Source organism: Cololabis saira, chromosome 3, assembly GCF_033807715.1.
Source record: "Cololabis saira isolate AMF1-May2022 chromosome 3, fColSai1.1, whole genome shotgun sequence".
In the NCBI taxonomy this organism is placed as follows: Eukaryota; Metazoa; Chordata; class Actinopteri; order Beloniformes; family Belonidae; genus Cololabis; species Cololabis saira.
In genome coordinates, this window is record NC_084589.1 from 44,201,743 (window position 1) to 44,225,172 (window position 23,430).

The 23,430-nt window shown below is 39.3% G+C and overlaps 3 protein-coding genes across 3 annotated transcripts in view; 2 read left to right on the plus strand and 1 right to left on the minus strand.

Moving 5' to 3' along the window:
* The window catches only part of LOC133440368 (zinc finger protein 37-like), an 801,383-nt gene that overhangs the window by 300,710 nt on the left and 477,243 nt on the right, over positions 1-23,430 (minus strand). The window lies entirely within an intron of this gene.
* Positions 696-2,008, plus strand: LOC133440356 (zinc finger protein 239-like). Its single transcript, XM_061717601.1, has one exon. The coding sequence runs from the start codon at positions 826-828 to the stop codon at positions 1,705-1,707; it is 882 nt and encodes a 293-aa protein (XP_061573585.1). The 5' UTR covers positions 696-825; the 3' UTR covers positions 1,708-2,008.
* Positions 8,230-16,933, plus strand: LOC133440364 (gastrula zinc finger protein XlCGF49.1-like; the record flags this gene model as incomplete). Its single annotated transcript, XM_061717610.1, has 2 exons — positions 8,230-8,360; positions 16,138-16,933. Coding segments are annotated over 2 exons (756 nt in total), but the record flags the coding sequence as incomplete, so codon positions are not given.

The window sequence follows — 23,430 nt, forward strand, 5'->3', positions numbered from 1 at the left end:
TGAGAAATAATATATCTAATATATTTGTTTTCACCTTAGTTGAATTTACTGAAACAAATGAAGTGACATCAATAAATAACAGAGACCCAACACATGTTGCTGTCTTTAATATATCCTCTCCTTTATTTTGTTTATTACTGTTAGTTCGCTGTTCCTGTGTGTGACAGACATGCATGGGACAATTGTGAAATACAGAATAAACTGCGTTCCGTTTCGGTTCAATACGGAACGCAACTTTTAATTCCCAATTACGAAACAATTCTGTATTTCAAGGGATGGGTGGCGAGCCTGGTTACCCGAAACAAAGTGCTCACTGCAAAGTCTGGAGTTCACTGTAGGAGTCCAGTGGTCCCTCTTGATAGCAGCAATCCATTTCTCTCGACGCTCAGTGTTTTGGGGGACATTATAAAAGGTCAATCCCGTTTTTTTTAGACTTATTATTGTCGCATCCCACGGCACAACAGATAGACGGCATGTTGCAAGTCGGTCCTCAAGATGGCGCTGCGAGTACTGTGTGACGTCACATGAAATCCATGAATACTACATACCTGAAGGGGAAGACCGAAGGTTCAGGACAAACTTTAAACCTCACAAATACGACCAAACAATCAACACTGGGAAGCACTTTTGACTTGTTAAAATCCTAACTTTTTGTCCCTTTTTGTAATTCCAGAACTCCCACAAGAAAATGTTTGTAAGGTGGAGGAGGACGGGGTTTTCAGTGACCAGCACCTGGATAACCTGGAGAGGAGCTGCAGCTCGGACCAGGAGGAACCAGGGCATCCACAGACTACAGAACTGGAGGAAGACTCCAGCGGTCAGGAGATGAAGCACGAGGACGTAGAGGTGGATGTCTCATTGGTCAATGTCGCTGATGTGAAAGTTGAAAATGGTGAACCAGGACCAAACTGTGTCCAGCTGCTGTTGCACACTTCTCCTGAAGCTCAAAACAAAGATGAGGAAGGGACTGAAAGTTTACGCTCAGACTCCAGTAAAACTGCAGATCCGGAGCCAATGAGACGACACGGTGACCACGAAGATGCTGCTGTCCCGTCAGACAGCAACTGTGAATCAAAGCTGACCAGGACCCACACGGGGAAGAAGGTATTTTCTTGTAGAACCTGCATGAAAAAGTTCAGTAAAAGTTGTAATTTAATGGATCACATGAAGATCCACACTGGCGAAAGGCCGTACCTGTGCAACACCTGCGGAAAATCGTTTACTCAATACTCAGTTCTTAAACGGCACATAACCATGCACACGGGCGAGAAGCCCTACATCTGCAAAACATGTGGAAAGAGTTACATGCAACTTTCCACCTTGGTGGTTCACTCGAGGATTCACACTGGTGAAAGGCCGTACCTGTGCAACACCTGCAGCAAAACCTTTACTAATTCATCACATCTTAAACGCCACATAACCACGCACACGGGCGTGAAGCCCTACATCTGCAAAACATGTGGAAAAGGTTTCACGCAACGTTCAAGCCTCGTGATGCACTCGAGGATCCACACCGGTGAAAGGCCGTACGTGTGCAACACGTGCAGCAAAACCTTTACTCTATTATCAACTCTTAACCGCCACATAAACACGCACACGGGTGAGAAGCGATATTTGTGCAAGACGTGCAACAAAGGTTTTAGCCGCAGAATTGGTTTGCTGAGTCACATGAAAATTCACCCGGAGGAGAAGTCTGGTGACTCGTGACAAATGATGTCGTTCTCCGGGGGCAGCTGTCCACTCCTGTCTGACCCACAGAAGAAGAACCTGCAGAAGTCCAACCACCACCTCCTGTGGCTGATGAGCCTAATCCCCTCCCCACAAGGGTTGCAGGTTCAACCCGGTTTTATGCTTCTCCGTCAACTTGACGCAGAGGGAACGATGTGGTTGTTTACTTTTTTTTAAAGTTCTGCATTAGGTTTGTTTGAATCCCTGTTCCTTCTTAAAATCGTATTATTTGTTGCTTTTGGTAACTTGCCGTCTCCACCGTGCAAATAAAGAGCTGTTAATGTGCTGAAGTTTCTTTATACGTGACAGTTTATTTTGTTCATCTACAAAGCCTCTCTCACACGTCCTTTTTCCCGTCTGTTTCTTCTTCACTCACATTCTCTTTGTAAAGTTAATCTGCAGCTCCATGTTGTTAAACTCTCTCCATCTACTCCGTTCAGAGGTTATATATTGTGATGTTATACATAGTTCGCTGAAAACTGTAAAAGGCTTTATACATTTTAAAATCTGAGCTGCACGTACATCAGATTATCATGATAATTCATGGGAAAAAACTCAAAGTCAAAACAATGTAATTCAAATGATCCATGCTGTGTTATTGTAACAATAAGTTACAACCTATTTGTGTACGTTTTTCATATTATTTAAATATGAAATTAACATTATTATTTAATCACATGTATAAATTCAAGTTGTACTAGATTTACAACTCGTCTGACACATGATTTATTCTAAAGCTGATGTTGAGATCCGTGTTGAAGCTGCAGATCTGCAGGTTGGAGAGCAGGAAGAAGAGGGAGGATCATCGGGATCAGATTCCAGGAAGAGGACACACTTTGGATTTAACCCTTTTATATCAGACATCCGTTTAGGAGTAAATGTCTTTTTACCTCAACTCATATTTAGTCAGAAATAATCATGAAAAATGTAATTAAATTTTCATTTTAGATGGATGAATTATTTTATTGTTTATAATTCTGGAATATTACACTCTCCATATGTAGAAAGAGCAGCAGTGCCCCCTGGTGGTGAGTTATAAAAGCTCAACATAAACCCAAGAGTGAACAATCTATCGTAATAATAATAAAAACACAAATAAAAAAAGACTTTAGTGCATCAACAAGAGGAAAGTTGTCAGTGATGCAGATTATTGGTACAGCGTGATCAGAACAACCAGCATTTAGCTCAGAAAACAATGTGGAAAGAGAAATGTTATCAAATGAAGTTGAAAAGTGGAGATGCACTTTTGTCTTTTATCCTCAACTTCCTCAATCACGTCATTTTGATCCAGTTTGTTATTTCACTGGTCTTGGCTTCATCAAATGACACATCCAGGGACAGAAGCCGTGCATAGGTGTTCATCCTGTCCAGGTGTTGGAAGGTGAAGTGAAGCCGAAGCCATCGCTTCATCCACTGATCTGTTGGCACGGTAGGAAAACTGATAGGAATCCACTGTGTCAGGAACCATGGAGTTGATGTGGGTTAAAAAAAGATGATCTGCTCTGTTGGTCTCTGGAGAAGGTTTAATGAAAATGTCTCTCCACATTTCTAGTCCATGAAAGAAGGCAGATTTTATGCCCATCAAATGCAGTGTCCATTGTTTTTGATAACTTCCTGCCACAAGGAGCCTCAGAGACTGAAGCACAGGTTGGAGATTCCTTCTGTAGCAGAAACTTGCAGTTGCTCAAAACCTTGTGCAACAAGCCTGGCTTTTGGTACCAGTCCATTTTCCATCTCTTTCAAAGTGCAAACTCAACGAGTGGAGATGCACTTTTGTAATAATAATTACAACAATAATAAAAATAATAATAATATGATAATGGAGGGAGGACTTTGCTGTTTCAGGGCCGAGACCACTTGCCTTCATGGAGAGGGACATGAATTCCTTCATGAATAAGGACTAAAAATAATGTTAAAGGTATTTGGAATATATTGAACGATGCCATTAGGAAAAGTTCAAGACAGGCTAATTATCCACAATATTTAACCAATAACGATGAAGTCATTAATAATATGAATGAGGTGGTTAATCATTTTAACAGGTATTTTGTGAGTGTTGGACCAAAGCTGGCAGAAAAATGTGTGATCCTGGATCAGCTGATGGATGGAAGGAAACATTAATAAGTAGAAATCCAGATTCAATGTTTATTACAGGCCTGATTCTTTACTCCAAACATTTTCTAAGATCTTAGAAAAAGTATTTATTTACAGGTTGGACAAATTAATGCCAATCAAAAGGCCACGCCCCTAATTACACATTAAACTTCTTGCTTTATATAATTCCAACCTGCCACAATACGAGGAAAAAGAGGCTTCAAACCCCTGCAGAAAACCTGTGGGTGATTCATGCATGAATGAACCGTCATTCTGAGTTTGGGGGTTAGTTTGGGATCTTTATTCCCTCTAGTGGTTAAATGTTGGAAACTGCAGCTTTAAATGTGTCTTGTATATCTATATATTTCACACCAAAATCATGTTAATTGATCCTCATTTCCTTCCCTGTGTTCCCTCTGGTCGTACCATCCGAAGTTTACCTTCCCTCTGACTTAACTTACTTTTTTATTTTAATGCCAAACGGTGACTCATGAGTCCTGCATGTGCACGTCAATAATAAATCCACCGACTGGAAGCGCTGAACTAAACTAAGTTGGATATTTAAGCTGTATGTAAGAGCGATAATAAAACGAATCATAAAATGACCCCGATATGTCAACAGACATTTAAAAATCATGTTCATTTCAAATACTTATGTCACTGACAACTGTACTCAAGCCAGGATATTCCCATTTAAAAAGAGGAGTTGCAGCCCTCAACTGATGTTTATGTTGTCATTTTTTGTTTTGGCCTGAAGCTCCACCCTCCACCTGTCTCCCAATCACCAAGTCAGTATTGTTTCTGAAGCTCCACCCTCCACCTATCTCCCAATAACCAAGTCAGTATTGTTTCTGAAGCTCCACCCTCCAGCTATCTCCCGATCACCAAGTCAGTATTGTTTCTGAAGCTCCACCCTCCACCTATCTCCCAATCACCAAGTCAGTATTGTTTCTGAAGCTCCACCCTCCACCTATCTCCCAATCACCAAGTCAGTATTGTTTCTGAAGCTCCACCCTCCACCTATCTCCCAATCACCAAGTCAGTATTGTTTCTGAAGCTCCACCCTCCACCTATCTCCCAATCACCAAGTCAGTATTGTTTCGGCATCCGGGTTGCCAGCTCGGCTCTAATTATGGCAGCCATGGCAGCCTACGTTCCTGCTGCTTTCTGCAGCCTACCTGGCAACCTCTGGTCGGGGGGAGGAGGGGGAGGGTACACGCCGCTCAACAATATTTTGAAAGTGACTGCAGTACCAGTTTTGGACATTTCTTACAGACGGCTCCTTTAAATGTTTTAATGTCTCAAAGACTTACCATGTGTATTATTTTGAAGCCCATTGCAATAAAAGTTTAACAATATAAATGTTTCATGACAAATAATAAAGTACACATGAATTCAAAAATATTTTCTTTTTTTTATTGATATTAACAATCAGAAGCTTATCATACAAGACTTTCTCAGAAAATTTGAATATTGTGATAAAGTTCTTTATTTTCTGTAATGCAATTAAAAAAACAAAAATGTCATACATTCTGGATTCATTACAAATCAACTGAAATATTGCAAGACTTTTATTATTTTAATATTGCTGGCTTAATCATGGCTTAAGTTTAAGATTAAGATTCCCAGAATATTCTATTCTTTTAGATATGATTTGAGTTTTCTTAAGTTGTAAGCCATGATCAGCAATATTAAAATAATAAAAGGCTTGCAATATTTCAGTTGATTCGTAGTGAATCCAGAATGCATGACATTTTTGTTTTTGTAATTGCATTACAGAAAATTGCAATATTCAAATTTTCTGAGACAGTCCTGTATAAATTGTGTCAGCTGTTATTGTGTCGGAAAAAATAAAACTCTTTCTAAACCTTCTTGCTTGTGTTGTTTTCTCAGATGTAAATCACTTTGGATAAAAGCGTCTGCTAAATGACAGAAGTCGTAGTAAACCAGTGATGAAAAGAATGTTGAATGCATTTTGTTCTAATTACTTTTGTTGGTAAATGAAATACTTACTGTGACTGCGAGAAGGAACTATGTCATTTGTTCAGACTCCACTGCAGCCCTTCAGAGTTTGACTTCAAATAAAACAATAAGAGAAGATCTAGTGTTGGAAATATTAATGGTGTTGTGGAGGTTTTACAGAACTGGAATTACTGTGCAGTTTTGTTGGGTTCCTGCCCACATGGGTGTTGATGGCAATGAGAAAGCAGACAATATTGCTAAAAGAGCATTGAAATTGAGTAGTGAGGTAATTATGGAAATTCCTTTTGGTAAAGGTGAAGCAAAATCATGAATTAGAAAGGCAGTGAGGGATTCATGGCAGAAGGTGTGGGACAACGGTGTAAAAGGGAGACATTTTTATAACATACAGAAGTCAATTAAAGTGAAGGTTTTCAGAGGAAAGTGTAGGAGAGAGGAAGTCATCATTTCTAGATTAAGATTAGGTCATACTAGTTTAAAATCAACTCTGTATTTAATGTCAAAGTCCGTGTGTGATAAATGTGATGAGTGTGATGTCACAGAGAATGTAGAGCATGTGATTCTTAAATGTGGCAAGTATGAGGTAGAAAGGAACGCTTTAAGAGACAGGATGTACGAGCTGGGACGGGAATGGAGTTTAGTAGGTTATTAGGGAGGAGTGAGGTGATGAGGGATTGTTATAAGGAAATCCTTGTCTTTCTTAAAGATGCAGGGATAGATAATAAGATTTAAATGTGATTATCTTATTTTATTTAGGTATTTCCTTTTTTCCCCCATTTAAGTTAGACTGTAACCTGGTGTAATAATGATCCTGATGTTACACACTCCGGTACAGCAGGTGGCGGTAGAACCTAATAACGTTGGTTGTGATCCGCCATTAAACCTAGAGAAGAAGAAGGAGAGGACGGTTCTGTTGTTTCCTTTCTTTTTCCTCTTCAACAATGTCTAAGGTGAATCATCTGAGAGAGTTTATCGGTCAGCGACTAACAGCAGCTGCTGTAGAAATATTGTCAGTGTTTGAAAAAAGCATCTTGGAGTATGAAGAAGAGCTCGACCGTCAGCGCAGACTGTTGGACCTCGCCTGGAAACCTGAAATCAGACTCCACAGAGTCGGTACGTAACCCTGGAAAGTTGAATGAATGAACACATGAGTATGACTCCTACAAGATCCCTTTGTTTCCAGTTAAAAGCCGTGGTGATGAAGCAAACCAACTAAATGGGAAACTCCCCAGCTCAAGCAGCTGCTGATGTGGGATTCGGAAACATCCCGAACTAACTTGTTGTTCTGTTTACTTGGTGCTGCCTTTCATGCTCCATTCACACTCTGGACCAGACTCATATTTCACACTTTACACTTAATCCTTTATTCTGTAGAAAAGATGCAGATCACACTGGCTCCGTGTAGATTTTCTCTTTTTTTTTTAGAGCAAATCCACAGTGGAAGAATAATAACAAAATTAACTGTGTCAAAAGCTTTGGATAAACCAAGAAAGATTCCCAAAGTGTATTCATTATCATTGATCTCAGTGTGAATTTTCTCAACCAATTGAAGTAAAGCCATTTCTGTAGAATGATTTTTCCTAAATCCATATTGGTGTTTATACAGTATATTACAGTCCTGCAAATGTTTCATCATTCTGTTATAGACCAATTTCTCCAGGATCTTTGAGAAACATGTGAGAACAGACATGGGCCGGTAGTTTCTAAATACACTATGGTCTCCAGATTTGTAAACAGGGACTACTTTGGTAATTTTGAGGTCATTGGGTATTATTCCAGTTTCTAGAGATTTGGTGAAAATATGGCCGCCTAATGGTCACACAGAGTAATGCACTTGTTTTCAAATAACTACATAGATGAAGGGGAAGACCGAAGGTTCAGGACAAACTTTAAACCTCACAAATACGACCAAACAATCAACACTGGGAAGCACTTTTGACTTGTTAAAATCCTAACTTTTTGTCCCTTTTTGTAATTCCAGAACTCCCACAATAAAATGTTTGTAAGGTGGAGGAGGACGGGGTTTTCAGTGACCAGCACCTGGATAACCTGGAGAGGAGCTGCAGCCCGGACCAGGAGGAACCAGGGCATCCACAGACTACAGAACTGGAGGAAGACTCCAGCGGTCAGGAGATGAAGCACGAGGACGTAGAGGTGAATGTCTCATTGGTCAATGTTGCTGATGTGAAAGTTGAAAATGGTGAACCAGGACCAAACTGTGGCCAGCTGCTGTTGCACACTTCTACTGAAGCTCAAAACAAAGATGAGGAAGGAACTGAAAGTTTACGCTCAGACTCCAGTAAAACTGCAGATCCGGAGCCAATGAGACGACATGGTGACCACGAAGATGCTGCTGTCCCGTCAGACAGCAACTGTAAACCAAAGCTGACCAGGACCCACACGGGGAAGAAGGTATTTTCTTGCAGCACTTGCAGGAAAGAGTTCAGTAAAAGTAGTAATTTAATGGATCACATGAAGATCCACACTGGTGAAAGGCCGTACCTGTGCAACACCTGCAGGAAAACCTTTACTGAATCATCAGCTCTTAAACGGCACATAACCACGCACACAAACATTATTTTTGGAAGATTCTAGGTTTCAAAGACTGTAATAATTTTCCTTGTTGACTAATTAAGAAACATTTTGAGTGGATTTCTTTCCCTCAAAACACTCAGAAACACAGCCATGAAACCCTTTGCATAATGTTACACAGGGAACAACCTGCCATCAAGACATTTATGAAAATATCTATATTTTTCCGTTTTGCAGGTTTCTACTGAGGAAATGCCTCCAGAAGATTCTGGTGTTACAAAGTCTTCCTCCACAATTGAAGATTTGGAACAGGTATATATTGATACTTTTAATAAACATTGTACATTATCTGAGTATGAAATACTATTTTCTGAATGAATAGCAGCGGGGTGCAAAAAAGATTACTGTAGGTTTTAATCTTAACTCGCACACTGTGCTCGTAATTATTTCTTCCAGTTTGCACATTTCCATTTTTAGGGGCAAGTGAAATTCTCGCTCTGTAGAGCCCTGCAGTAACGTCACATTGGACTACCAAAACAGCCAAATCACTGACCAAGTGCAACACTATTAAGATATGCTCCGTTATCTCCATAGTAAAGCAATGCCAGAATAATATGGAATATATCATATATGTGCCCTCAGAAATATGCACATATTTCAAAATAAATTATAAATATTTGATAGTTTTACAGTGCATATAAAATAATAAAGTGTTATCAATAGCCACATAAAGTGTTGATGGCTATGCACAATGTCAAAACAAGTTATGACCAAATACATTTTGTCCACAAAATGGATGTCATACGGTGTGACACTAAAATGTGTATTTTGAACGGGCAATAATTTGGACATCTTAATGATGAAGAGGACCACGCCCAACCAGGAAGTTACAGTAACATCTCTGGAGTGACTTGCAAATTCATGAGGTGAGGTCTGTTTTTTTTATGTTTAGTTAAAAACCTATGAATCTGACAAAACCAATAGTGGTAAATATTTTGTGTCTTACGGTGTGACAGTATTTGCATAAAAAAAATAATATTTTTCTCAGATTTTACTCATTAATCTTAATAATCACTGCTGCTATGTGGCTAATTACATGCTAGCTATAGGCTAGCAGTTTTTAGTTTGCTAATAAATTAGCTTAACTGATCAAGATGTCATACGGTGTGACAATGTGTCATGTGGTGTGACAGGTTTTCCAAGTCACACCGTATGACATTCACTTTATTTTACATGAATATTTGGTAACTTTACAATAAGGGTCCTTTAATTAATGCTAGTTAATACATTATTAAGCATTAATTAACATTTAAAAATATATTAAAAATCATTATGTATTAGTAAGGGGGGGCATTAATAAGTTTTATGTTTATTTGTTTTTTCTTGTTTTTTTTTTCTGTTAAGCACTTTGTGTTTCATTATTTGTAGGAAAAGTGCTATATAAATAAAGTTTGATTTGATTCTAATTAACTGTTTGCTACAAAGGTGTCACTGTCATTCATAGCTCAGTGTTGTTCTGTTAATTCATTCATACACACTATTTTTTATGTTCATTCATGATTGATGTGATTAATGTATGAATTTTACATTATTATTGAACCATTATTTGGAATTCATATGTAGCCTGTTTCCACAGTTGTTTTGTTTTTGTATTGAATACATATAAAACACTTTTTGAATTGACATATTGTGGTGTGGTGCAGTTTATCATGTGTGTGACAATCATGTCATTTGGTGTGACGTTCACAATTTTGAAAAAAACCCCAGCTTTGTTAGTGATAAATCATGAAAATATCAATAGAACACAAGGGAATTAGTATCAGTAAGACTCTCAAGCATTTTCTTACAGTTGTCAAAAGGTTTACCAGAATTAATCTAAAGTATCTTGAAATATTGAGGAGTGATGTCCTCCTTTACATGATGGTATAGAAAAATAAATCAAAATATACAAAATTCTCACAAGGAAATGTTAAATATCAAAGCAGTAATGATTAAAATGTTTGATGAATTGAATTAGAAAAAATATAAGTACTCCATTTTCATTTTATATGAAATAACTTTCACGTCACACCGCATGACAGTTTAAGGCACAGATATAGCGAATTCATGAAAAAAATGCATATTTCAACACTAATCTAAAAGAACACATATATATTTGGAAAGTTAAGAGTTATAACAACACAAAAAAATTATTTTCAGGGATAATATTTGAAGTTTTTGAAAAAATACTTTTTTTTGGCTTATTCGTCAACCACCCATATATATATATATATATATATATATATATATATATATATATATATATATATATATATATATAAACTTGTATTATAAACTTGTACATAGTAGTAGCTATTAAATATTTAGCTGTATGAAAGTGAGCTTGCAAGTGTCTGAATGCACAGACTTGTAAAACGGAGTTTGCACACATGTAGAAGTTTACGAAACTAAGCTTACAGATAAATGCTTGTACTTAAAAGTTTGCAAAACTATAGTTACAGGTACAAATATAAATGCACAGCTTTACAAAACTATAGTTACAGATACAAAACCCTGTTTTCAAGCACTCCTTTCTGAATGATCCAATATTCCATAAAAAAGGTGCAACCAAATCATGTGCTGGTGCAACCAACTTTCTCAGTTGTCGCACCAGTGGACAAGTTAGTCTGGAGCCTGTGCAAGACATTTTTGACCTTCTAAAGCTGTATTTCCACACTTATTTTTATTATTACTTAACTTAAACTTAAACAAATGAACACAGGCAGACCACGGTGTTAATTTTGAACACGTCTGCTCTTGTTCTCTATCTTAGATGGACACGGAGAATCAGTTCTGCAGTCCAACTGAAATGGAGACAGTTGTCAACAGTGAGAGGGTAAGTTGAATGTAATGTAGACATTTGATGGACATTTGTTTGTTTTTTTTAATACTTTTAAGATAAATACATATGATTCTGAAATGTCTTGCTGCTCAAACTGTCTGGTAACAATAAATGTTACAATAAAACAATTCCAACAGTGTCAGAAACATAGCCTGGTGTGTGCAGCTGTCTCCCCCTTGGACAAGTGTCTCCAGTGTGTGGGACCTGTGTCCTCCCTCAAGTGGCTTGGCTATAAATGCAGAGGTGAGATATTAAATGAATTGGCTCTGTCTGGTGAAAGGTAGTAGGTGTATGTGCTGTGTTCTGTGGTACGATTAACCACTCTATTAACACCTATGGAGAATGATCCTGGTACAGCATAGGCTACTGTACCTACTATTGTTTCAGTTTAACTATGGTGGCATTATCAAATTGAAGACAGCTACCTTACTTCACTTTCAGTTTAACCCTTGTACTGTCTTCGGGTCAAAATGACCTAATTCTCCTGTTCCTTCCTTCCTTCCTTCCTTCCTTCCTTCCTTCCTTCCTTCCTTCCTTCCTTCCTTCCTTCCTTCCTTCCTTCCTCCCTTCCTTTTTCCCTTCCTTCCTTCTTTCCCCCTGCTCTCTCCTTCCTTTCTTCCTTCCTTCCTTCTTCTTTCCCTTCCAGCCTTCTTTCCTTCCTCCCTTCCTTCTTCCCTTCCTTTTTCCCTTCCTTCCTTCTCCCTGCTCCTTCCTTCCTTCCTTCCTTCCTTCCTTCTTTTTTTCCTTCCTTCCTTCCTTCCTTCCTTCCTTCCTTCCTTCCTTCCTTCCTTCCTTCCCTCTTTCCTCTTGCTCTCTCCTTCCTTCCTTCCTTCCTTCCTTGCTTCCTTCCTTCTTTCCCCCTGCTCTCTCCTTCCTTCCTCCTTTCCTTCCTTCCTTCCTTCCATCCTTCTTTTCTCCCTTCCTTCCTCCTTTCTTTCCTTTTCATCCTTCCTTCCTTCCTTCTTTCCTCCCTTCTTCTCTTCCTCCTTCCTTGACCCGAACACAGCACAAGGGTTAACTATGGTGTCATTATGAAATTGAAGACAGCTACCGTACTTTATTAGAGTGAGATTGATTGCAGTGTGTGTCATATATGTCATCTAATTCAGATTACATAAAGATGTTTCATTCTGCCTTATTGGCACTGACCAGTTCTGCGAGGGTCGTACTGTAGGTTTTCCTCAATCCACCTTGTTCTCCACTTGGATGTGCGAACATTTACATCAATAAGTGTCAGTCAGTACGTTTACATGCAGCAAAGAGATGGGATTTCTGATCGTATCAGATAACGACATGCAGAAGACCGGATCACTGGTCTGAGTTTACATGCTGTTCAGAGATCGGATAAATGGCCAGAGCATGGCTGACTCCGTGACGCTAGGTGGCGCTGTAACCATGGTAACCATTTCAACAAAGATCCACCTCCGGTTGACCTCCACTTAACAACAACAAGAAAAGATGTTGTACGACCGGGTCTGATTTGTTGTTCTGAGTTTGTTCCCTTTGCTGCCGCTAACCTTGCGAGAGGCGCAAAAGGCACAATAACCCTTTTTAAAAATTATTATATTATAAAACGGGAAATTTACGGGAAAATACTAATACGGGAGGACTGCGGGAAAGAGGGGTAAAATACGGTAGTTTCCCAGCAAAAACGGGAGACTGGACTTGAGTGGAACCAAGTCACAAGTTTTCTACTAGACAATTGTGTCGTTATTAGGGAAAGAGGACTGGACTTGAGACACAAGTTAGGAGGGCCAGCCAGGTTCTTTCCTCTCTCTTATTGTTCAACTGTTGCACTGTAGGTGTTTGGAAAATAAAAAATAAATAAATAGTGGAAGTGATATATATTTAAATATTGTCCTTTACTGAATTAAATGGTTGCTAATCAATAATTCCGCCAATTAATTAGCCTGCCTGAGTTTTACCTGCCCTTATAACCAGTACTCGAGTTGTAAAAAATAAATCAGGGGGGATGGTGGATTTGATCATATGGGGACAGAGATTTTGTGCTGATTACTAATAATATAATATATTACAAATAATAGCACTGACCAAAACACCTGCAGAAATACTGCAGGAATGACATAGCAGCAGTTAAATGCAGCCTTCTGTAAGCTTTAAATATCCACTGGACTTACATCAAATACATCAAAACACAACAATAAAAAACAGTTTTCTGAACTTATCAATATGACTCTGTCCTTCACAGGATAAGTAAAATGGATCACTGCAAAAACTCAAAACCTTAACAAGAATATTTGTCTTATTTCTAGTTAAAATGTCTCATTTTAGTAAAAAAAAATCTCATTACACTTAAAACAAGACTCATCACTGGAAAAAACAACAATTTTCACCTGTTTCAAGTAGATTTTCACTTGAAATAAGTAGAAAAATCTGCCAGTGGAATAAGATTTTTTTTCTTGTAATGAAAAGATAAATCTTGTCCCACTGGCAGATTTTCCTACTTATTTCAAGAGAAAATTTACCTGAAACAGGTGAAAATTGTCACATTTTTCTGGTGATGACTCTAAATGTTGAAATAGCAGTAAAACCACATTCATTGATGAAATGACATAAGTTTTCAGTTGTAAGAGCTTGCCTCATCTTTTTTGCTGTAACACACACTTGTATTTCATGCCACGAATAAATTCATTTCATTTGTAGGTATGTTTTTCACTTTTATTACAAACAAAGAGCTAGATATAAGTGTTGGTGTGTTACATTTATTATGAACAGATACAAAATGGTATACAAATCTTAAACAAAATATCAACATGTACAAATTTTAAAAAGGTTTACAAATTTTAAACATTTGTATGTGCAAATTGTAGAGGTATCAAAAGCTGAACTAAAAGGAAATATCTTCCCATGTGTAGAGGTTGCGGTAGACAGGCTTGTGGTTGGAGGTGATTGGCCGTGAGGGGCTGGATGGCGACATCGCCTCTTTGCCCCTGCCGCCTCCGACCAGGTCTCTGGGCACTTGTCTCTGAAGACAGAATTGGTGTAAAACTTATTACATGTCCTAACGTGGGCATATGTTTAAACATAAAAAAGCATTGGTTGTTGCAGCCAGCATATTGCAGAACTTACCTGGTAACTCAGAGTTCCTCTGCAGCGGGGAACTGCTCTACCATCGCTGCTGTTGACTCTCCCCCATCTCTGTTGCTGCTTCTGCAGAGGGTTACAAAAATGAAAAATAATTTATAGCTTATTCATTTTATGTCAGACATATGGATTTATTTTATCTAGTTGTCAGAATAATCACATTATTGGTTCCATCTTATGTTATTTGCAAATATAATCATGACTACTTTCATTAAACTGTGTTTTAGGTACTTTGATTTATAAACAGTCACACCGGGTTCATTTTGACCCAGGAAAACAGCTGTGATTGGTTTTAAATCAGTATTCTGATTAAACCTGGTCAGTGTGTTATAATATAAATGCATTTTCATTAAAGTCAGACAATAATGCCCAAAACAGTACTGTAAAGTTGGAACGCAGTTGGATAATAACACATTTAACACAGAATTAGGTTATAATTTATGTAATGTCAAACCTAACACACCTAACCCCTCACCCCCGCCCGCTGGACGGTTAAATGTAAATGTACAAGTAAATCGTTATTTAGCAGAAGCTTTTATCCAAAGCGACGTGCATAACATTACATAACATACAGAACAAAACATTCTTTGAACAAAGGCAACAAGTTTTAGCAACTAAGTAACGCACCGTTATTTTGATCTGCTCCGGTGTCCCCGGCCTCCTTTCACTTCCGGGTGAATCCCCCCAGAGGAAATTCTCGAGCATGCGCAGACCGCAATATCCGATCCCCCGTATACATGGCGTTAACATTCCGACTGCGAACCGGTTATCTAGGTGCTGCAACCCGATTACTAAATGTCCGAAGTAGATCGGGTTCAGGTGTTTACATGCAGTTTAAAAGTCCGAACGATCAGAAACCTGCATGTAAACGTACTGAGTGAGTCGGTGAGGTGCTCAAACTCGCAGTGTTTCACTTTGTTTTTTAAATCAGTCACATATGCATCAAAAGTCTCTGATTTTCCTTGCACTTGAATAAAGAACAGGTGCCTCAAATACGTCACATTTTTCCTTGGCTCACAATGTTGGCGGAAAAGTTCTTTCAATGTATCATAGTCATCTACGTCTTCATCAAAGTCAAAAGTGTTGTATACCTTTTTTCATTGCTTCGTCCCCGGCCACATGTAGGAACGTGGCTCTTTTCACTGCATCAGACTTTTCGTCGATTCCGCTGGCGACAAGAAACAGTTCAGATCTCTGGATCCAGACTCCAATTTTCTGCTAGGTTTCCTACAGTCACAGTGCCACCTAATGGTCACAGAGAGTAATGCACTTGTTTTCAAATATACTACATAGCTGAAGGGGAAGACAGAAGGTTCAGGGCAAACTTTAAACCTCACAAATACAACCAAACAATCAACAGTGGGAAACACTTTTGACTTGTTAAAGTCCTGTCTTTTTGTAATTCCAGAACTCCCACAAGAAAATGTTTGTAAGGTGGAGGAGGACGGGGTTTTCAGTGACCAGGACCTGGATAACCTGGAGAGGAGCTGCAGCCCGGACCAGGAGGAACCAGGGCATCCACAGACTACAGAACTGGAGGAAGACTCCAGCGGTCAGGAGATGAAGCACGAGGACGTAGAGGTGGATGTCTCATTGGTCAATGTCGCTATTGTGAAAGTTGAAAATGGTGAACCAGGACCAAACTGTGCCCAGCTGCTGTTGCACACTTCTCCTGAAGCTCAAATCAAAGATGAGGAAGGAACTGAAAGTTTACGCTCAGACTCCAGTAAAACTGCAGATCCACAGCCAATGAGACGACACTTTTGCCGCGAAGATGCTGCTGTCCCGTCAGACAGCAACTATAAATCAAAGCTGACCAGGACCCACACGGGGAAGAAGGCGTTTTCTTGCAGCACTTGCAGGAAAGAGTTCAGTAAAAGTTGTAATTTAATGGATCACATGAAGATACACACTGGCGAAAGGCCATTCGTGTGCAACACCTGCGGCAAAACCTTTACTAAATCATCAAATCTTAAAAGCCACATAAACACGCACACGGGCGAGAAGCCCTACATCTGCAAAACATGTGGAAAAAGTTACACACAACGTTACACCCTGGTGGTTCACTCGAGGATCCACACCGGCGAAAGGCCGTTCCTGTGCAACACCTGCGGAAAAACCTTTACTGAATCATCAACTCTTAAACGGCACATAACCACGCACACGGGCGAGAAGCCCTACATCTGCAAAACATGTGGAAAAAGTTACAGGCAACGTTCCCACCTGGTGGGTCACTCGAGGACCCACACTGGTGAAAGGCCGAACTTGTGCAACACCTGCGGAAATACCTTTACTGAATCATCAGTTCTTAAACGGCACATAGCCACGCACACGGACGAGCAGCGATATTTGTGCAAGACGTGCAACAAAGGTTTTAGCTGCAGAATTGATTTGCTGAGTCACATGAAAAATCACCCGGAGGAGAAGTCTGGTGACTCGTGACAAATGAAGCTCATGTTGTCGTCCTCCGGGGGCAGCTGTCCACTCCTGTCTGACCCACAGAAGAACCCGCAGAAGTCCAACCACCACCTCCTGTGGCTGATGAGCCTAATCCCCTCCCCACAAGGGTTGCAGGTTCAACACGGATTTATGCTTCTCCGTCAACTTGACGCAGAGGGAACGATGTGATTGTGTACTTTTTTTTTAAAGTTCTGCATTGAGGTTGTTTGAATCCCATTTCCTTCTTAAAACTGTGTTATTTGTTGCTGTTGGTAACTTGCCGTCTCCACGGTGCAAATAAAGAGCTGTTAGTATGTGCTGAAGTTTCTTTAAATGTGACAGTTTATTTCGTTCATCTACAAAGCCTCTCACACACGTCCTTTTTCCCATCTGTTTCTTCTTCACTCACATTGTGTTAATCTGCAGCTCCATGTTGTTAAACTCTCTCCATCTACTCTGTTCAGAGGTTATATATTGTGATGTTATACATAGCCTGTAAAAGGCTTTATGCATTTTAAAATCTGAGCTGCACGTAGAAATCCAGATTCAATGTTTCTCACAGCTGTGGAGGAGAGAGAAATCATAGATATTGTAAGTAAATGTAAAAACAAGGTGTCAACTGACTGTGGTGATATGACAATAGTCAAAAAGGTTATTCGTGGATTGTTAACTGACATACAGCTGTAATCAGTCGCTCAGAACTGGGACATTTCCAAAAACAAATGAAAACTGCAAAAGTCATCCCACTGTACAGAACTGGAGACAGACACCAATTCACTAATTACAGGCCTGATTCTTTACTCCCAACATTTTCTAACATCTTAGAAAAAGTATTTATTTACAGGTTGGACAAATTAATGCCAATCAAAAGGCCACGCCCCTAATTACGCATTAAACTTCTTGCTTTATATAATTCCAACCTGCCACAATACGAGGAAAAAGAGGCTTCAAACCCCTGCAGAAAACCTGTGGGTGATTCATGCAGGAATGAACCGTCATTCTGAGTTTGGGGGTTAGTTTGGGATCTTTATTCCCTCTAGTGGTTAAATGTTGGAAACTGCAGCTTTAAATGTGTCTTGTATATTTATATATTTCACACCAAAATCAGTTTGATAGTTTGATCAGTTTGATATTTAAATATTTGGATGTCTCAAAGACTTACCATGTGTATTATTTTGAAGCCCATTGCAATAAAAGTTTCTTAACAACATAAATGTTTTATAACAAATAATAAAGAACACATGAATTAAAAAATATTTTTATTTTATATATTGATATTAACAATCAGAAGCTTATCATATAAATTGCGTCAGCTCTCATTGTGTCGGAAAAAATAAAACTCTTTCTAAACCTTCTTGCTTGTGTTGTTTTCTCAGATGTAAATCACTTTGGATAAAAGCGTTTGCTAAATGACAGAAGTCGTAGTAAACCAGTGATGAAAAGAATGTTGTATGCATTTTGTTCTAATTACTTTAGTTGGTAAATGAAATACTGACTGTAACTGCGAGAAGGAACTATGTCATTTGTTCAGACTCCACTGCAGCCCTTCAGAGTTTGACTTCAAATAAAACAACAAGAGAAGATCTAGTGTTGGAAATATTAATGGTGTTGTGGAGGTTATGCAGAACTGGAATTACTGTGCAGTTTTGTTGGGTTCCTGCCCACATGGGTGTTGATGGCAATGAGAAAGCAGACAATATTGCTAAAAGAGCATTGAAATTGAGTAGTGAGGCAATTATGGAAATTCCTTTTGGTAAAGGTGAAGCAAAATCATGAATTAGAAAGGCAGTGAGGGATTCATGGCAGAAGGTGTGGGACAACGGTGTAAAAGGGAGACATTTTTATAACATACAGAAGTCAATTAACGTGAAGGTTTTCAAAGGAAAGTGTAGGAGAGAGGAAGTCATCATTTCTAGATTAAGATTAGGTCATACTAGTTTAAAATCAACTCTGTATTTAATGTCAAAGTCCGTGTGTGATAAATGTGATGAGTGTGATGTCACAGAGAATGTAGAGCATGTGATTCTTAAATGTGGCAAGTATGAGGTAGAAAGGAACGCTTTAAGAGACAGGATGTACGAGCTGGGACGGGAATGGAGTTTAGTAGGTTATTAGGGAGGAGTGAGGTGATGAGGGATTGTTATAAGGAAATCCTTGTCTTTCTTAAAGATGCAGGGATAGATAATAAGATTTAAATGTGGTTATCTTATTTTATTTAGGTATTTCCTTTTTCCCCCCTTTAAGTTAGACTGTAACCTGGTGTAATAATGATCCTGATGTTACACACTCCGGTACAGCAGGTGGCGGTAGAACCTAATAACGTTGGTTGTGATCCGCCATTAAACCTGGCGGCCCGGAGCGACCACGCATGTGCAAGTCTGCGAGTGGAGGAGTTTCGACTGACACGTGGACGAATTGTTTGGAGGGAGAGGTTTGGCGGTTGTGCATAAACTGATCTGTGAATGGACTAGGATGGCGGGTAGTGGCGATTGGGAGAGTGGGAGTGAGGATATGGATGAAAGTGACTGGAAGGTAGTACAGAATAAAAGAAAGGAGCGTAGTGGAAGTGGTAGTAGCTATGATGAGCGAGAGGAAGGCAGGGAGGTGAAGAGGAGGAATGAGGAGAAAGAAGGGTTTAAAGTGATTTTGAGGTTCAAGGAAGGGCATGATATAAGGAAGGTTAGTCCGGTGGAATTAACTCGCTGGTTGAAGGAGAAGATTGGCGAAATCGTGGCGGCGAAAGTGTTGAGTGATGGCGGACTGTTCATGAAGTGTAAAAACGAGGAGCAGAGAAAGAAAGTAATGAAGTTGACAAAAGTGTGCAATAAAGTGGTGGAAATAGCCAAGAAGACAGGCGATGGGCGATTTGTCAGAGGTGTAATCTATGGTATCCCTGTAGATGAAAAGTTGGAGGATATGAGGGCAAACATAAGAGGTGGTAAAGTTATTGGCATAAAACGTCTGCAAACAAGAAGGGGAGGAGAGAGACTGGATAGTTTGTCAGTCTTGCTGGATTTTCAAGAGAAAGTGCTGCCAGATAAAGTGACTGTGGGATACATAAGTTACAATGTTAGGGCATATGTCCCGCCACCTTTGAGGTGTTTCAAATGCCAGAAATATGGACACATTGCAGCAGGGTGCAGAGGTAAACAAAAGTGTGGAAAGTGTGGAGGGGATCATGAATACGGGAAATGCGAGGTTGGGGCACAGCTGAAATGTGTCAATTGTGGAGGTGCACATAGTGTGGCCTATGGGGGTTGTGAAGAGAGAAAGAAGGCAGTGGAAGTGCAGAAGCTAAGAGTGAACAGTGATCTATCTTATGCAGAAGCAGTGAAGGTGGTTCAGAGGGAGCACAGAGTGGAGAGGAGAGAAAAAGAAACAACAGAGAAGGAAATGCCAACTGAACGAAATGTGAGAAACAGTCAGATGGAAGATGAAAACGTATTGCTGGTAAATAAGGAGAATTTTGTGTATTTCATGGCTGAAGTAATTAACTGCACATTCCAAGCAAAAGGGAGATCTGAGAAGATTGAGATCATCGTAAAGAGTGCAGCAAGATATTTAAATATTCATGGAGTATCTGGGTTGAATGTTCAAGAAGAGCTTAAAAGACAGGGACAGTTGGACAAAGAATTATGTTCGCTGGATTAAAATTAATTATGTTACTTCTTCAGTGGAATGCAAGAAGTCTGCTGGCGAATGGACAAGAATTTAAGGGATTTCTTGAGGCTTTAAAAAGTAAACCAGATATAATATGTGTAGAAGAGACATGGCTGAAACCTAATTTAGATTTTGTGATTCAAGGATATGTGTGTATAAGAAGGGATAGAGAAGAGAGTAATGGGGGAGGATGTGCTACCTTTATTAGGCAAGGTGTTTCATATAGAGAACTAGAAAAAGGGAAAGATCTGGAGTATGTAGTGGTTGAGGTTTGGGTAGGAGATGGGAGTTTGGTTATAGTGAATTTCTATAATCCATGTCAGAGGTTGGAATTGGAAACACTGGAGGCAATAAAGGGAGTAGATAAGAGGAGGGTCATTTGGTGTGGTGATTTCAATGCCCACAGTACACTTTGGGGAGGGGATAGAAATGATAGGAATGGTTTGATAGTGGAGGATTTGATGGATTCTTTGGGACTTGTATGTTTAAATGATGGGAGTTTCACACGGATTGATTGTAGTTCAGGAAAAGAGTCAAGTTTAGACTTAACACTAGTATCACAGTCCTTGGCAGGTATTTGTTTGTGGGAGGTGATGAAGAAGACAACAGTTGGAAGTGATCATTACCCAATTTTGTGTAAAATAGGTAATGAAAGTAGGCTGGGTTTAGAAGATGCATTAGAAAGGTGGAGGTTTGGAAAGGCCCAGTGGGATAAATTCAGAGAGATAAGTGAATCAAGTTTCAGGAATATAGATAGAGAACAGGATATAGAAATATTGAATGAAAGTGTAAGAGATGCTATAATTGGGGCTGCCAGGCAGACAATTGTAAGAAAAGCTGGAACAAAAAGGCGGAAGTTGGTTCCATGGTGGAATGAGGAATGTAGGATGGTAATAAAGAAACGTAATAAGGCTTTTAAGGTATTAAAGAATACTCATAATTTTCAAAATTTCATACAATATAAAAGAATGCAAGCAGTGGTGAGAAAGACTATTAAAGAGGCTAAAAGGAAGTACTGGAGAACATTTTGTGACTCAATAGGGAGAACCACACCAATTAGCCAAGTTTGGGGAATGATTAAGAAAATGGGGGGAGTAAGACGTGAATGGGGGTACCCAGTTTTGGAAAGTGGTGGGGTCCTGGCTATTGAAGATCAAGAAAAAGCAGATATGTTAGGAAAGGCTTTGGTTGAGGTACATAGCTCTGGAAATATGTCTGAAGAGGGGAGAAAAGGAAGACAGGAAACAAGTGAAAGAAATAAAGAGTTGCTGGAAAGAGAGGAAGAGAAGGATGATGTAATTAACACCCCCTTTACATTAGAAGAAATGAAAAGGGCGTTAGGTAAAGCAGGACTAACTGCTCCGGGAAAAGATCAGATATGCTATACCATGTTGAAACATCTGTCTGATAAGTCATTAGAGGTCATATTACACTTTTACAACAAAATTTGGCAGGAAGGGAAATTACCACAAAGTTGGAAACATGCAGTCATAGTACCAATCAGGAAACCAGGAAAAGATCCTACTAATCCAAGTAACTATAGACCAATCGCATTGACGTCTCATATGTGTAAAGTCATGGAGCGTATGATCACTGAAAGGCTAACATATTATTTGGAAATAAGAAATCTTAGATCACAACATCAAAGTGGGTTTAGAAAAGGAAGGGGAACAATGGATCCAATACTATGTCTAGAAACAGAGGTGAGGAAGGCACAAGTCAATAAGGAGGTGGTGGTAGCAGTATTTTTTGATGTAGAAAAAGCATATGATTTATTGTGGAAAGAAGGTTTATTGATTAAAATGAAAAGTTTAGGTATAACAGGTAAAATGTTCAGATGGGTGAAGGAATTTTTGTATGAACGTTCTATAGAGGTGAGGGTGGGGAAAACATTTTCAGCAAGGTATGGTGTGGATAACGGAACACCGCAAGGAAGCATAATAAGTCCCTTGTTATTTTCAATAATGATTGATGATGTATATGAAGATATTGGACAAACAATAGGGAAATCTCTGTTTGCTGATGATGGCGCAATATGGAATACAGGAAGAAATGTGAAATATGTAGTCAAACAGTTACAGGAAACAATTAAAAGAGTGGAGCAGTGGTCATTGAAATGGGGATTTAAATTTTCCGTAGAGAAAACAAACACCCTTTTCTTTACAAGGAAGAAAATTGGATCAGAAGTCAAACTATATCTGTATGGCAAGGAGCTGAAAAGGGTGGAATCATTCAAATTACTGGGAATATGGTTTGATTCAAGGCTCACCTGGAAAGTACATATTGATAAAATTGGTGATAAATGTAAAAAGGTTATAAATGTCATGAGGTGTTTAATGGGTTCAGAGTGGGGAGCTGACAGGTCTTCTGTGAAAGCTATATATACAGGTTTAATAAGATCAGTACTGGACTATGGGTGTGTTGCATATGGGTCGGCATGTAAATCTTTGTTGGGGAGGTTGGACAGGATTCAGGCTCAAGCACTGAGGGTATGTTGTGGGGCTTTCAAAACTACATCTGTACCTGCATTGCAGGTGGAAATGGGGGAGATGCCACTGGAATTTAGAAGACAGCAACTCATGATGACATACTGGGCAAATTTGCAAGGTCACAATAATCATCCGACAATAAGTACAACTGAGCCATGCTGGGAACACGGGAAAAAGCAAATGAAGAGCTTTGGATGGGTGGTTGAGAGGAGAGCAAGGGAGATGGGAATACTGGAGTTGAGTTTTTCGCCAACTGTTGTGTTGCCGGCTGTTCCACCTTGGCTACTGCCACAGGCAGAGGTAGATCTGAGCCTCCTGGACTGGGAAAAAGAACAAGAGAGAAATAGTAACAGTGTAAATTCATACATTAGAAGGAATTACTATGGTCATTTACATATATACACAGATGGTTCAAAAGATCCAGAGACAGGCAGAACAGCAGCAGCAGTAGTCATCCCTGAAGTGAACATTGTATGCAGGAAGAGACTATCGGATGAATTATCAGTGTTTACAAGCGAAATG

Excerpts from the sequence above, each read along its gene's own strand:
- LOC133440356 (XM_061717601.1), top strand. The coding sequence starts at position 826 with ATGAAGCACGAGGACGTAGAGGTGGATGTCTCATTGGTCAATGTCGCT.